The sequence below is a fragment of the Diadema setosum genome, chromosome 9, assembly GCF_964275005.1.
Source record: "Diadema setosum chromosome 9, eeDiaSeto1, whole genome shotgun sequence".
NCBI classification, from domain to species: domain Eukaryota; kingdom Metazoa; phylum Echinodermata; class Echinoidea; order Diadematoida; family Diadematidae; genus Diadema; species Diadema setosum.
The window spans coordinates 8,389,082-8,406,751 of NC_092693.1; the positions used below are offsets into that span (position 1 = coordinate 8,389,082).

General features: G+C 39.1%; 1 protein-coding gene across 1 annotated transcript in view; it reads left to right on the forward strand.

The window, feature by feature from the left end:
* Positions 1–5,650: 5,650 nt before the first annotated feature.
* The window catches only part of LOC140233010 (uncharacterized), a 36,832-nt gene continuing 24,812 nt past the window's right edge, over positions 5,651–17,670 (forward strand). Inside the window, exon 1 of the mRNA XM_072313116.1 lies at positions 5,651–5,946. Within this exon, the coding sequence (XP_072169217.1) occupies positions 5,881–5,946 (66 nt within the window). The 5' untranslated portion in view covers positions 5,651–5,880. The remainder of the gene's footprint in view (positions 5,947–17,670) is intronic.

The following is a 17,670-nucleotide window of genomic DNA, read 5'->3' on the forward strand; positions in this document are numbered from 1 at the left end:
CCGGGTAGTAAAAATTGTTCTTTGCAAGTCGCACGCAAGGCTTGCCCGGAAAGGTGTGACACGGCCTTCACTTCCAGCTCCTTAATCAACACCACTGCGGGCTGGCAAAAGTGGCAACGGCTAAAATGCGATGCGGCGGTAGGGCCTATTTATATAGGGTGCCCTACTATTTTCTTTGATTTCAACGATCATAATTTTGTTACACATTTTTCGTACCCTTGTCTGTGTAGGCCCGCATGGAGAATTTTATTGGGGCGGGATTAAAAATTTGCTTGGCGGGATGAAACGAGCGAGTGGGATAGGGTCTTGGAGTGGCATTTTTCGGGGCGGTGGGGGAGGTAGGAGGGGTGACGCGCAAGTGAGGGAGCTAATGTATTGAATACAATATTGAAACCATGATTTAAACCATGGACAATTTTTCATCGTCATTTCGTAACGAAATAGGCCATGCAACACTTGGCGCTCCATACAAATTGTCCATGGTTGTATCACCTTCGTGAATTCGGGCCAACTTGACAAAATTCTTAAATTGATGCATGATTTTGTCATTTATACTCATAAGCGCAGCAATTCACCGAGCTTTTTTTTTATTTTATTTTTTTATTGAAATTCAACCATCTGGTGTGCACTGTAGATGGAATATTGGAAAACGTTCAATCTATAAAAAAAAAAAAAAAAAAGAAGAAGCTAATTGAGACCTTGGTTATTTGTCAAATTTTACACACAAAAAAAGAGAAAAAAACATGGCCTAGACCCCAACTAAATTTTTTAATTTTGTGTGACTTTCTCACTTACTGATCAAATTATTTGAAAATCCAACATCTAAGCGCAGCGACTAAGCAGGGGAGAGTGTTTGATGTATTACTAGCCCCTTTCCCACAATAGAGAGCTTTTGCATTTTCAGAATTGAAATTCAACGATTAGGTGCACATTTTGGGCGAAATGTTATTTTGGAAAATGTTTAATACAAAAAGGTAAGACGATTAGTAGGAATAAAGAAACTGTGCGACTTCCTCACAACTCAATTGAAAAGCTGTATTAATTATCTAAGCGCAGCGACCGAGCAGGAAAGGGTGTGACAATTTTACTTTAGAAATGTTACAGTCTGGTGCACATTTTCGCTACCTATTAATGAGGCGCAAAAAGAAAACACCAAAGCAGACATTATTATTATTATTTTATTTTTTTTTTTTGGGGGGGGGGTTGGGGGGAATGGGTCATTATTGCGTAATAAAAAAACAAAAAAAAAAAAAACAAACAAGCGAATGCTGCTGGGCAGCAGCGGGAGAAGAGGACCCTCCCTCCTCCCCCTCCCCCCTTCCCCCATTACGCGCCTGACTGTTTATTTTGTAATGGTGATAATTGTTTGCTTGCATTGTTCTGTACTGTGTTTTATGCAATTAGGTTCTGATGATGTTTAGTCCCTCATGCCATGGCCATTCAGAGCACAACAATACAAGAGAAAAATATTAATGATCATGGAGGTGAGGGGCCGGCTTAAAGGGTGTGTACAGTTCTGGTCGAGGCGAAGATTTAGCTTTTAACGTTTTGCGAGATATTCAGAAACCATTATGAGATGTTGAAGGGATCGTACAGTTTTGGTTGAGACCTAATTTCAGGTTTCTAACATTTTTTGGTGAGATAATGAGAAACCTCTTATGAAATACGAAAGAGCATGTAATTCTATGAGGAATTAAACGTTTATTTGATGAAAATTGGTTTTGAAATGGCTGAGATATCAAAAAAGAGTGATTCTAATAAAGTGTGGGACCCATGTTATTACGATCGCGTTGTTTTACTTTGTTTTTGGATGTTTCAGTCATTCCAAACCCGATTGAAATGGTATGCTCTGTACTATATCATAAGTGTTTTCTTGGTATCTCGCAAAAAGTTAAAAGCCAAATTGTCATCCCCACCAATACTGTACATGCAATCTACAGAGCTGACATTGATTTAGTACAATGTGTGTCATCATTTTTTTTGTTTTCTATGAAGCTTTTGGTATTTTCACGCATGATTAATGCTCGACTATCTCCAACAGCCGGCAGAGAAAGGGAAAGAGAAGGAGAGAAAAATAATAATTATAATATTTTGTAATAATTGTTATTTATTTCTGACCCCCCCCCCCCCCTCCATTCTCACATCTTATCGTTTTACACGACATTTTGTATGATTTCAGTACTGTAGTATGAGACAAAAATCCGATACATGAAGTATAATACATCACGTCTACGGTCCGATGCCCATTATGATCAGATTGTGTCCGATACAAAGCAATAGACTGTGCGCCATCTCGCGTTGGCGTGTAGCTGCATGTGAAAGAGGCAGTGTTGTCTGTGGGGGTCACGATTGGTGGATGGTTGAAAGCCAGAAGGGCAGCGATAAGAATAAGATAATTAATAGATACATGAATGAATGAATAAATAAGTAAGTAAGTAAGTAAATAGATAAATAAATAAATTAATTAATTAATTAATTAATTAATTAATTAATTGAATAATAAATAATGCGATGATGATGACGATGATCATGATGATGATAATACTGTTTATAAGATAGTAATGATAATGAAAATTCTGATAGAATTACTTCAATGAAAATGATTATCATGAAAATGGAGTGAATGATACTCGCCAACGCTACAATGATATCGTTTCTATACTTCCTCTAAAATCCAATCCCGTTCTGTTACTACAATATTTCTGCTGCAGGTATCAACAGATTTTGAATATATCAGGAAACAATGCAACAAATGGTATTATGATTGATAATGATAACAAGCATCCTAATCCTCATTAATTCATGCTTTTCTCTAGCGCTGCCCTCGACGTAAATGAACATTCATGTGATATGCAGTTATATAGGAAATAAAGATAGGTGAAGATACACAGCAGAGATAGGGACAAGGACAAGGACGGAGACAAGGGCAGAGACGAAAACAGAGACGTACATGATAATGAACGTTGGCATTGACGGGGACGTGAACAAGGACTCGCATAATTTATATCAATAACAAGTCAGACATGGGGCATAGCAAACGTGCAGAACAGGGGACGGGGACAGAGAACAGTAAACATGCAGCCATCAGGAAGTAAAACAATACAATGCCATACGCAGCTATGTTTCACCGTCTGATAATGATAATGATACTAGCAATAATAATAATACCACTACTAATGATAATGATCGAAATACTGCTATTTTGATAACAAAAATTTTAACAATAACAATACACGATGATGACTATTATGATTATGACGTTGATAATCTCCTACAGTTCGACCTCGATTATCCGGCCTCCTTTTATCCTGAAATCTCTATTTTCCGGACGCGTTCACGCAGTGAACTTCACCTTCTTTTTTTTTCATCCAAAAATTGAGAAAAAACAGTGACTTTCATGGATCTATTTCACTAATTTCATAAGATGTGCATGATATGTTTCTCAGTATCTAATGAGGTAAAACATGTATGATTTTCACATAAAGATATATTTTATTTTTGTGAAGAAGGGACTACAATTTTGCGCAGGCCAGCATAGATTACACCACCGTTGCGGGGTACGCTACCTGCCTAGCTGCCAGTGCACTGGGACGGCAGCTTGGACGGCAGCAAAATACATTAACAGTTGTGTCTGCCATATCCGGCCAATTCGCGTATCCGGATGAGCGCCGGTCCCGACATAGCCGGATAATCGAGGTTGAACTGTAATGATCACTGTATACGTCAGGACATTCTGAACATCGAACCACCAATTAGGCCCCTAACCGTGCCACCCCTCCCCCGCCATCCCTCACTGATAAGTAGGCTCTATGTGATCCTATGTCTTGAAAATATCAATAATAAAACAAGCCAAGCCATTCAAGACAAGACACCCATTTACACCAGTGGTATTATAGATACGCTCGATGTCCCTTCTTCAAAATCTGTATTTTATGAATGTAGAGTTGAGTATTAAAAAAAAAATGCTACTTCATCCGAGGTCAGGAACTTGCCATGCTAGATTGATTTTACAACCAAGCCATTAGAGCCACTAATCAGTTTGCACAGCTATTCACTTATTGAACGTCATGTGAATCAAGATTGTTTTCCAAAACAGTCGCTATATCCCAGCACGTGTTTGTTAGTATTGATGAACCAAACTTACTTACAACACACTTTAATAAATGCTAAAATATCGTGATGATTCATGTGACACAGTTCTTAATTAAGAAAAAAGCCTGTTTTAATTCAGACCAAAAGGTTTTTTTTTTCTTCTTCTTCTTCAGCGAAATGATACCTTATGCCTGTTGTATGATTATTAGCACATTGTTCCCCCACAGTCATGATCCTATATTTTTGGGAGCCCTTGTTTCACGGTGCAATAGTCATGATGTTTTCTTTGTATCTGTAGAGATCTGAACCCATTCAATGGAGGACAAGACACTTGTATCAAAATGATAATTACCTGATCGACACTTAGATTGATGACCGACTCAGCTGTGTGCGGGTGTGGACATGACTAAAGTGTGCCTGTGCGTAAGGCTGCGTTCACATAGAAGTATTCGGTATTCGCTATTCGCTATTCGCTATTCGCTATTCGCTATTCGCTATTCGCTATTCGGGCCCCGAATACACCATCACCCGCACCGTCAACTCACCATCCCATGCAGTGAGGATTTCTTCCTCCTACATCCTAGCAAATCTTATTAACAATTTCTAAACTGCATCAGAATGTCAGTCTACATGCTTATTTTTGCTAAAGGGCAAATCCAGACCAAAATTGTCATTATTTCATAAACGAGAGACGGTATACGCTGCAAGAAAATCGAACAAGTTCGATTCCCACTTTGCTATACTTTTCGCAGCTATTCGGTACTTTCGAATAGTGCCCTCCTATGTGAACCGGTGTGAGGAAATCCTATCGTTCGATTCAAGCTATTCGCGTGCCCTCGAAAAACGAGCCCGAATACCCGAATAGTATACTTCTATGTGAACGCAGCCTAATGCGTTTATTTGATGCTTGTCGGGCAGTACTTGCGTGATTGCTTTGTTATGTTCTGTCGGAATAAAGGGCACAAGCCAAACTCCAAACTAAACTGTTTAATCGAGATCGCTGAATATAGTAGTCACCTATTGTGTTGGAAGACAAAAATTTACAGCGTAGCCACAAGTCTCTCAAAACTTGACATCCGGGGGGTTGGTTTCCCCCACCTCTCCAAACAAGGGCTGATTACGCCTTCAGGAATCTAGACTTCCACAAAGAATCCTTTTGAAGAACTGCCCTCTCTGTGTAAACTCCTTTTACCTTCTCAGAAATATTGATTCAGAATTTAGCAAAAGGACAATGTCCGATGCGCTCTGACAGACGTGTTTGCGGGACAAAGTGCGGGTGTGTGTTTGGATCGCAATATTCATGAGGGAAGCCCCTTCCATTGAGCAGACACATACGTCACTCTTCACTTGATACTCCCTGGTAGTCAATGGGCAGGGTTAGCCGCGACCGGGGACTCGCTCAACACCACAATGAATACTACTGTCACGTCTGTGTGATTGGCGCTACTCCTCTCCGCGTGTTGTCTGTGTATTCAAAGGTCCATCTCGTCACGACACACTTTCTCACTCAAAAAAAAAAAAAAATCAGTAGGATAATTACTAGTGGATTAATGATTGGGTTTCCTTCGATGAACTGTTGAATTTATGCGTTGCCAAGAAGGCATGTGTTGTCGCTGAAAAGGCTACATACTTCACGCGTCGAAGATTGTTCGGCTGTTCTTCGGACTTGTTATTTACTGCGCTGGTTCCGTCAGCTGGAGGGGCGCGTGGGGAAGCGGGAAGGAAACGTGTTTTTTGACAACGAACACCACTGTTGGCAAAGTTTGGAAAGGAGCTATTCGTTACGACATGAATCGGAGAGGGAAGACGAAAGAAGGATTTTTGCATGTTAAGCAGCCGTCACGTTTTGGGAAGGTAAGTTTTGCGAGCTGTCAGACAGTACACAGTTGCCGGGAGAGAATAGTATGGCTGGTGTCGGAAGGTGTATACCATTTTGTGGAGTGTACTGCCGAATTCGTTGCTTGGTTTGGCATGGGCGTGTGCCGCAGAGTTCTTCCACGCCCTGGTGGGTGGGAAAACTGTAGGTGGACGTGGTTCGCTGGCGACCTGTAGACAAAAAACCATCGCGTGGTCCCGCGTGAGTGGCGACTTCTTGTCTGCGAGTGGATGAGGAGGAGTATACTAGTAGTAGTATATACTGAAGTGGGCATAACATTCCTCGCATATCTGCGACGTGGATTACAGTGTATTGTAAATTTGTATCTAAACATTTGAGTGCTGCTAACTGAGTTTTTTTTTTCGATTTATTTCTCGAGGAGGTGGAGGCAAGTTTGCCCTTGTAGTTGCTTTGTTTTTAACACTGTCAGAGTCCGATAATGTGGAAAAGACAGTGAATTCCGTTCATGCCATGGCTGGAGTTTACTGTATACATTTTGACCATGGGAGGTGGAAAACGCACCTCGTACCTCCCTCCTGGTTCAAAGAAGGATAAACTTAGTTGTGTCGATTTGTACATTATATTGATAAAACAATCTGAGTCACTTTCTTCTTTTGTTTATTTGTTTTCAAGCAATGATCATGTTGGTAAGAACTAAGTCTATTTATGTAGATCTATAGGCCTACATTTCAACACCTCAAGACAGATGTGACAAAAGTTCCAGTGTTATGTAGCCTATACAGCCTTCACCTTTCGTACGGTAGTTCTATATGTTTAATGTCAGCATTGCATGTAAATTAATTTATAGATTATATCTAGTATTAGAAAATAGGAACGGAAACGTTTTTTAGGGATTCTGTTAAATGGAGTATTTTTCTCTTTATTGACGGGGTTCGCAGCCACTCTTGCGTATTTTTAATGTCATTTCGTGATATTGGCGGGTAGGTGCTGGACGCTTTGCCTATATTAAACACGTGGTATATTCCTTTAAAGGGGCTGTCAGGAATACAGTTCTGGTTGAGGTGACGATTTAGCTTTTAACGTTTTGCGAGATATTCAGAAACCACTCTGAGATGTCAAAGAGCATGCAATTCTAAGGGGTATCAACATTATTTGATGAAAATCGGTTTTGAAATGGCTGAGATATCCAAAAACAAGGTGAAACAAAGAGATCCTAATAAAAGGCGTGGCCTGTCGCCTGTTATTATTATCATCACTTTTTCTTTTTGGATATCTCAGCCATTTGAAAACCGATTTTCATCAAATAAACTGAATCCTTTTTAAAGTTACGTGCTTTTTCATATTTCATAAGAGGTTTCTCATTATCTCACTTTGTAATAGGAATGTTATGAACCTGAATCTTCACCTCAACCAGTACTGTACAGTCCTTTTAATGTCAGCTGGAAACAAGAACGAAGTTGCAGTCGTGAGGCAAATCCGGGAAGGTTATTTTTGCAACTGGACTGAGTCGTTGCTTTAAGCATTCAATCGACATTACTGGAAGAAGACATGCTTTCATATTAGGTTGAGAATTTGCAATACATCAGCTTGACTACATAGCTATAGTATATATTTGACTGAAAGATCGGTCTGTATATTGCCGGGCATAATTATGTTCGCGGATACTGCGTCTGGCTTCACGGAATCCCCTCCTTCGCTGGAGAGCCGTAAAAGTAAAAAAAAAAAAAAAAAAAAAAAAGGGGGGGGGGGAGACGAATTTTTCTGTCTGTGTATAGCTAGAGGAGGCCTACGTTTTCACGAACACTTGTTTATACAAAAACGAGCGAAGATACTTCAAATAGGTTATCGTCATTTTTGACAGACTACAAGATCTACCATATCTAGTACTATTTTATTGTCATCGTCTTACCGTAAGGATGATGAACTTACAGGAAGAACCCTTAGCCTTTATACGTGTATTGGTATAGGGCCTATATATGCTGCCAAACCCTCTTTTTTGAAAGCTATTAGCATATTCATGCATTCCAATTATTCCCAGAACAAAGCCCTTTGGATTCGGGGGTCAGAAAAAAAATTCACTTTTATTAATTAAAAAGACCCACAAGCAAACACACAAGAGAACCTTTTTACTGAGAAAGCTTTAAGTTAACCATCCAAAATATTTTCTTGAAGTGCTAAGCATAAAAAAGACAAAAAAGAAAGAAAGGCAAATGTGCCCTATTATTAAGTGAATACCGTTATTACGTTGATACATGATACACTCTAAAACTTAGGCCTATAATATCGAAGTTGTTGTATGGGGAAAATGACGTAATGATAATACACTCTGTCTGGGAATCCCCCTTGACATCTGGTGGAGTTTCGAAGCATGCGTACATCAAAGTCCAGAGTAAACAGAAGACTCCGAACGCACTGTTCGATTGAGAATCGCTTTGATCACAGCGCAAACACTCGAGTCCATTTTGTTTCTGTGGGATATGATGATGTGATGATTTCTGGAAGAATAAAGTTAGTTTTGCGATAATATCTTTCTGTCGGTCTCTTTGCCTCTCTTTTTTTCTTGATTTTTTTCCGGTCAATACATAAACGGTTGGGACTTCTTTTCATATAATATTATTTTATTTTATTGTCATATTCCCTACCCTCTTGTATTCTTTTATTATTTTAAGATACATGTACTTAAACTAAGGGCAGGGATGTGACGGTGTGCATAGAAGGGTGTCCCCATACGTGAAATTATTGTGTCTTTGTGAAACACAATATCAACTTCAAAATTGTTGGGCCTGTAATGACAAATTTGACGTGACTTTGGACTTTGTCTCTCGTTTTGAGATTTTTTCTTTTGTCAACAATGTTATCACAATATCTAGACAAATTTAATCACGTCTCTGGGGTCTTTACAGATTTATTGTTTAATAATCATGACAACTATAACATTTGCTTCATTATGATACATGCCATCTCGTCTTAAAGGCCTGTGAAAAGAGGGGAAGCCCCGAAACTTAGAGGATACATTGCAATTGTGGCAGATAACAAGCACCCTGTCGTGTAACATGTGAAATTGGGCGAACTGTACTCTGTATAGGCCTACTGTCAGTGTGTATGTAATAAGAAACATTATAATCAGAAATAACATAATACCAATATGCCCTTCTACGATAAATTGCGGGGCAACTCCTATCAGAACACTATACTCCTTTCACCGTCAATGAACAGTTTGTAGCGGTTTCCTCAAAAGAACAGTGTAAGGTCATATAGGGGATTAGAAGGTATTAGCTCACCGTTACTCACTTAACAATGTTCTTCATGACGTAATTGTCATAGTATGACAGGCATCTCGAGAAAGGATCAACTCATTGTGCACCTTATGAGGCAGTGAATATAAGCCGAGAATCAGGATAAGGCGTTCTTTTCCCAAGTCTATCGAACGTCGGCCTAACCGTTATGTTACGAAACTGATATAGGAACATTCCTCTCTGAATCGGGATTTGATTTGATTTGATCTCATTCATTTCATTTCTGTTTTAATTTTTTCAACCCCCCCCCAAAAAAAAAGAAGCAAAAAACAAACAAAAACAAAACAAAACAGAGAAAACACATAAGATGTAAGTACTTTGCGACATACTGGGAAAAGGATATTTAAAATCCCACATTGACTAGCATGTTTCTGCATACTATATCAATAATTCCGTGAAACAAGTTTTTATTCATAATCCTGCATTCGCGCAAAGGCACTGTACTTTTTATAAGCCAAATGCCCAACCACGTCACTGGCCTAATATTGGGACTCATCCGAGACGAGTGCATTTGTATATATATATATAAAACCGCTATGTTCCGGGCAGAATAAGGTAACATAGTATACAATCGCTCAAACTCCCGCCCCCAATGATTAATGGATTAAACAGTGTAATACAGAAATGTCCTAGAATCACTCTTTTTTTTTCAGCTCAGGTGATGTATTCGCACAAAATCACAGTATGGGATGCAGGAAGAAACTTTCAAAAAGAAACTCAAAGCCAAAATGTTTCCATCATAATTAAAATGTTGGCCTATATTTATTTTGTTTTTGTTTAACAGTGCTATGATCAGTTTGCTGTAAAACGCTTAAACTATTATCGTTATATTCTTTGTTATCTCTCCCCTACCCCCCCCCCCCGCGTATTTTATAGGCCTGTGATTAGATTTAATTTACACAATCTGATCGCCAGTTTGTAAGAGATAAAACTGACCAGTTTCACGAACACATGAAAACAAGTCCGTAAGTCCATGTTAACTTTCTTTCAGCAAACTTTAATGAAACGTTTTCTGTTCGCACATTTGAGTCACATACACGCATGACTTTGCTCCGTTCATTTGAGTCTATGCATAGAGTTTCCCATCAAACGCGATAATGTGGAAATGTCCTTTTATTTGACCCACAGATGTGTAACTCATTGATTAGGGAGGGAAATTTGTCCACTATCACTTTCCGTGAATCTTATAGGGTTGTTCTACCAGCAGTGTTCAAACGCTCGGGTATAAGTGTGTATAGCATGACATTTCCTGAAGTCCAGATAACTTTCTACCACATGATACATCCTCATATACTTCGGTCTGTTATAGTTGTTGTTTTCCCTTGACATTTTATTTCTGATGCACTTGAATGTCGAAAGTGATATCAAGAGCTCTGGTTCGCATTTTGTTTTGAATGCGCTCACCGTCGTCTTCATTACTTGCGGAAAGGTTGTTTTTCTTGATAAGGCAAGTCGGCATCTGTTACTCTCTTATTGTGTACTAGAACTGGGTCAGAGTATTTCTTGAATGTTAAAGGGAAAAGCTCCCAAAACATATAAGTGAATCTAATACAGATACATAAGTGAGGCATTCATTGAAAGTTCGAGGAAAGTCGGGCAATTTGTACAAACGCTGTGAATTTTGGAGTGAAGACGTAGCCTATATGTCTCATTAAAATCCTCCATTAATATAATATGCGGGCGATTTATCACATTTATAGTTCCAACAGGTTCAGACCAAGAGATTGAGATAAATTCATTAAAGATATAACTATTCTACAGAGGGCAAATGGCCGAACATTAATCTTGGTCTAGCGGCCACATATGCGGCCACTACAAACTGTCCCGATGATGATTATGGTGTTGCCATGGAGATACCCTGGAGATACCGTAGCTCCATGTTGTTGACCTTACTCAAAGCGACCACTATGTCTATGTACAAGCTTCGTTTGTTGACGTATTAGAACTGTATCGTTTTTGCTATACCCGGCGTAATTTTGTGTCTCAGATTACAGTTTTTTCAGTTTCAGATTGTTGTTGTTTTTTCTCCACTTTTACATCAAATGAAATCATTATGACAAAATCAACAGTTATTTTGACATGAAATTATAAAAAAGAGTACTCAAGAAATAGATAAATACCGACGTGTAGGCCTATATTAGACGTACAGATATATAATGGTATTTTAATGTAGGCCTATACAGTCGGAGGGGACCATTATCGATAAGCAATTCGCTTCGGGGCCATCACCTACATGTAATTGCTGATGAGAGATAGCAACTACCGTATTTGCACTCGCATTATACTATCAGTGACGATTAGTGACATGACGAGAGCTCCTGGTATTTGTAAACAGGAGACACACATGTGACGTGTCTTGAACAGTCATTTTTGTCACATATAATAATACGTGTTATCATTATGATAATGCCGTCGACCGTTCGATTATAATATACTGTAGTGGTCACCTGTCTGCAAAGGTCATATTTTGAATGTCGAATTTCTGTGTAATAGAGTGACTGCTATACACAGGTATTACCACTTTTTGAAAATTGTGCAGCGCTTTGAAATGAACACGTCACTTGTATCTGTCCAGTCAAGTCTAAAGGTGTCATGTCACGTTTTGCTTAGGTGTCATCTTTTGCTGCGCGAGGGGCATGAAGTAATAATGTGTTGCCTTGCCACGCGTGAAATTACAGTGTGACGTTGTTTTATACGATGCGGAAACGGGAATAATTGAACATCCGTTAGCTAGCCCACGCTGCTAATCGCGAAAGGTATAGTTCGCTGATGAGAGTTGCGTTTGACATGGATTAATCATGTAAGGCATGGATTAAGATGCTCTGCTTTCGGTAATCCCCCGACCGAGAGCATTCCGAACAGGTTTCTATATTTTGATAATTATTCAGACCTTTCAGCCAGCTATCTGGTGGAATAGCAGTTACGTGTGTTTTTGACCCATCAAGTTCCAGAAATCATTTCGTGTGTGTTTGTGTATTGTTAAATATACAAAATGTGAACAATAGTTATAATGAAAATGTTTCCAGACTAAACCGTCTACAGTGATTAATGAGAAAAATGGTGATGCAGTCACGGTACAGTGTAGCTCCTTATATTTTAGGCTTTATTGCAAAAAATTTATATGGTAAGATTTTTTATGATACAACTGACCTACACACATGCATCAAAAATGATATCTTGAACATTTTTTAAATCACTTCTCCCAAAGGTAAACAGGAGTTTGTTCAAAAATTAACCACAAAGTTTGCCCGACTTAGCAACAACTATAATAGGCGAATTCCATGCCCATGGAACATACGGAGGTAGCAGGTGAATGAAACGCTTCGCTACTGTAGGTTGTTGGAAAAGAAACATCTTGTCATAAATTACAGAAACGGTTAATTGTAATTAGTTACAGGAACGGTCTATTTTGTCAGCGGCTGTTTTGAGATGTCGACATCATTTATCAGGAGTTCCATTGAAATTGAATATCCCTGTTGGTCCACTGGTCATTCATGGCTATATGTATGGCAGAGTTTAGTCACTTTTCAGTAACCTGGGACTAAAACCTATGCTTTACGAAGACCGGATGTACCATCATGCATTGTGTGGAGCATTGTAATTGTATAGAGCAATCGCAAGTTCAACTTTCTCGTGCATGTTTTTCTTTTGTTTTGAGGAGGTTTCGCATGGTTGTGTTCTCGGGCTACGCCTTGTAGGCCTATACTAGAGTGTGCAAACCGTAGACGTGTAATGGTGTATATAGTGTTATTATAAATGTAAGTCTATGAATATGGTATTATCAGATAGGTGACTCACCTGCCTGGTATTATCAAGGATGTATCCCAGGCACCTCTTTGGTATTATCAGGGAGCTACAGCACATTCAATGCGTTGTAGCTTCATGGTATTATCAGGGAGGTGGAAAGAGAACTCCCTGGTATTATACGCCAGTTGGACACGAGAATGAAGTCGGTCCTGCCTGTGTACTAAGCACTAACATGGAGCTGGGGCGTGTCTCTCGCATAGATCTCCCTGTTTTTTAGTGTAATGATGAATTCTCGTGGATCGTGTCAGCATGTAGCCTTTCGGGGAAAAGTGCACAAGTTAACCTTTCGTCTTTCAAGGAGTTAACAGACGATCGTGTCCGCTTTGTTTGTGACCGTGTACGCAATTTCACCAAGCACTCTCATTGGTCCCATCTCATCTCCCCCAACTCTCTGTAATTGCCGCGGCATAATGAAATTTACTATTATTATTACAGCAAGCACGGCAATGCTTCAGCGAGCGAATGTGCATTATTAATGAACCTTCTGCATTATCTGGAGTAATCAAATATCTACGAATTTATATGAGCCGACATTGACGATATGAAGAGTCCTTGGACACGCTTTAGTCTCCTTTCAAGTCTACTTTACTTCATATTCCATATCGCCATCAACTTGCCACATGCCATATGCAGAAGGTTGCACCTTTTATGCTAAGCAGAACTTAAGGCTGTTAGTCTGGCAATATCATGATGTTAAGCTCTTTTTACCGTATTTTGCAGCTTCACAAATTTAAATCGTATGAATGGTTATATAGGCCTAAGTTGATGGCTTCAAAGTTAATGAGAAAGTTCTCCTCGCATATTGGACCTAGGTGTGAACCCACCATAACAGACCCTCATGACCCATGCATAGGTGTCAAAATGAGTAGGGCCTACCTATAGCAATTAGGCAATTACATAATAGAATGGCCAAACCCTTGGAATGTATAGAAGTTACACTATGAGACTTCCTTGGTTAACTTAAGATATGACCCGGTATGCTCTGATCATTGTTATCATCATTATTGATATTAATCAAGACCATAATTTTACTAATACAATGTGTGTTGGGTAAGAAATTGTATATTCCACTTTTTCTCAAACCACCATCATCATTTATTATTTTGATGACATTTAACACCGAGACCGTGATTGACGGATATTACTGACGAGATTCCACAAGGAGTGAGTCGATTACATTTTATCGGTCTATAGTCAATGCGATTACAGCAGTAGAGCTGCTGTTATATTTTTTGTATTTTTATTTTCGTAGCCCATACTACACTGTATGTGGAAAACCTTAAACGTAATAAAGAATGCATAACATATATTTTTGGTCGTTCACTATACACTAATCGACACGACCTTTGAAAAAAGAGGTAGGCAACGTAAGAAGAAATGACTGAACAACAAAAGTGAACAACAAAAAGAATCCCGTTCTCTCCCCCCCTCCCCCCCCCCCCCCACTGCAAAAAAAAAAAAAAAAAAGATGAAGAAGAAAAAGAAAAAGAAGAAGCAGGGGAAGAAGAAAAAGAAGAATGAGAAGAAAGAGGTAATGATGAAGACATAGAACTGGAAGAAGAAGAGGAATTTGTATAAACCGATTTCAGAATGTCCCTTGTAGAAGGTTTGGAATGCAACTTGTGCAAACTCATCGACAAGCTATATTTTCAGGCTAGCTCCCAATCCTGCGTGCTACTGCTAGGAACAGAGATTACTATGCAAGTTATATCGCCACGGTGAAAGAGGATGTGATGCGTGAGTGATCCCCCTGTTTACCTTGCATACCATTACGAACAACATTGCCTCACCCCTTCATATAGACACTGATCTCGCAAAGTCTTCCGGTCCGACGGGTTGTGACCCAATTTAGCGCATTTCCTTCCTGTCATGGAGCGAAAAAGCCAATATTTAATCCTATCAAGATAGGAATAATCATTAATATTTTGTAATACACAATAAATGTATGAATATATATATATATATAATTATATATATATATATTATACATAATATTATATATATATATATATATATATATATAATATTTTATATAAAATACATGAATATTGTCTTTTCGTTTTGCTTATTCTGTGCAGTGCTTCAAATATGTATATATACTTTTATGCTCATATGAAAGAGGAGTAAAGAAAACAGTAAAGAGTCATCTCTGTGCTTCAACAATTTTGAATCGTACTTCGCAATGACCAAATTTTTCTCTATTCGTCGACATGATAATTAATGAATGTGGCCGTAAAAGTTTTGATACCGCTGAATGCCCACCAAAGTCCAATAGCATTTGGTATCATCAACCATGGAGCTACAAACCATGCATGGAGCTAACTCCATGCATCAACCGATCACGCATATGATAGGACTAGCTTATATCGTACAGTTGATGTATTTACTGTTTCGTTTCGTTCTTTGGTTTCTAATCGCATGGTAGCAAGTTTTGCACGCTTTAGAGACAAAAGTCGATACCAAGCAAAACTGACTTAAATTTTGCAAACTTGTCAGCGGAATTCCAAAGTAAACGGTAGAGAGTTCCACCACGGATATGAATACGTGGGACTGATACGTCCCCTCCCCCCCCCCCCCCCCCCGCCTCTCTCTCTCTCTCTTTCTCTCTCCCCCTCTCCCTTCTTGATCTGGATCTGGTAGGATACTCATGCCTTTGTATCTGTACTTTTATATATAAGATGAAACAAAGCAAAATTGTTGCACATATCACATTTTATGTAGCAATCTTTGATGGTAGTAGGCCTAATAGTCACAACTGTTCGTTTCGGGCAGTACTATGTACGAGCTCAGAGACCGAGCAGTCTACCAGGGAGGTGGAAAATTTCCCACTTCCCTGGTTTTACATCCCACGATGATTACTGCTGCCTGAAATGAGTTGGTTTATCACGCCCTTGGCAGACAGCTTGCTTCATGGAATTATAACGATAATCATGTCGGGCTCCATTTTGAAAGACAGCTGATGAGCTGTAGTTGTCTCTTGCTTGGATTCATGAGTGACGTCCCATAAATAATAAATAATGATGTCAATAGAGTTCCAGGGTGAATACGAATGCCTTGCAGGCAACTGAGTAACGCGGTCTACTTGAAGATGATCATTAATAAACTTTTCATGGATCACGTTTTAGATTTGTATTAGTGTCACGTAAAATACACAGGCACAATACAACACGGTGTGTAGCATGCATTCATTGTTGACTGAACTCGTAAAAATGACTCGTAAAACTGTAGAATATGTTCGGTTTTTTATCTTTGCTTGTTTGTTTTGTCTGTTTTGTTGTTGTTGTTTTTTTTTTTTGTCTTTTCGTTGTCCACCCTCGTTTATGCATGCGCTTGGATATAGAGTTACTGAGCTACCATGCTTCGTGCTGTTACAGGCATGCTCACACATTTTCAAGAGCCCTATCTTTGAATAAACCGATGAGATATGCACCTGTGATAACCCTGAATATCATGGCTCAAGTTCTGTCAAGGAGCTTCGGTTTGAAGCTCATCATGATTCTGCGAAGGGTGTTCATTTTGATCGTCTTGCGCCGTTGTGTTCTCAACATGCAGTGCAGTACAGTCACTTGGTTACGCGCGTGAAGACGAAAAATGGCCAAAAAAAAAAAAAAATAACAGCAGTCCTGCAACATCGATGTGAGTGAAGAACTCTTGTTTGCTTGCTTGTGTGGGTCATGGTTGTCATTATTTTTGATCGTTAAATTATTATTCTGGTGCGTTGGCTCCAGAGAATCGACATTCCAGCTCGCTATTCAAAAGCAGCTGAGCGTAACACCTGCTGTTTGTGTAGTCTCAGGCAACAGACTGTTTCACCGATTTAGCCAACAAAAGTAATTCGTTGCTGTGCAGAAAGTTCACTCTCTCCCTTGAGGCGTACTGATTTATGCTAATTTCCATTTGTGAGTGGCAATAATTAAAACACGCACTGAACTGATGCTTCAACTATGCTAATTTGGCAATACCTAGTGGTCAACGCGTTCCGTTGTTTTCTTTGGTGTGGCTTAAACTCGTGAGACTTTTCAGCATACCATATAGTGAATATCCATACTGTTTAAAACCAATTAAAGCCCAATAATAGCATAATCTGTATGGGAACCGCGTCATAGAAACAGCATACTTTCCGTTCGTGGTAGTCTTCAAGCAGACACTATCAATTTCTCGTGTGGCGAGAAAATACAAGATTGTTATTATATAGACGTTACTGAGTACCAAAATCATCATGACTAGATATCTGAAATGAATTAATACCTTAAGAATAATGTTTCATGTTTGTGATTCGTTGCTAGAGCTACAGACAATTGAATATGCGTCTAGTCTTCTTCGATTCTTTACAGTACCGCCTACTGTCTGCTTTTGGCCGCTAGACGTGACCTTGCCTTTGCAGTACGGGTGCATTTATATGTATAATTTACAGTATAATAAGCTGCGTTATCAAAATCAGCACAGCGCAAATCTATAGACAAATCACGAGTCTTCTGGGGGATCTTATTGACAACCTTGCAACAGATGCCGTCAAGGTTACCAACAAGATCATTGCCTTCAAAAGTTTGTATTTTATGTTTCATGAACGTCACACAAACTAGAGACCGAGACTGAGCTGGAAAATGTAATCAAAAATACAATGTGGGACCTAGATCC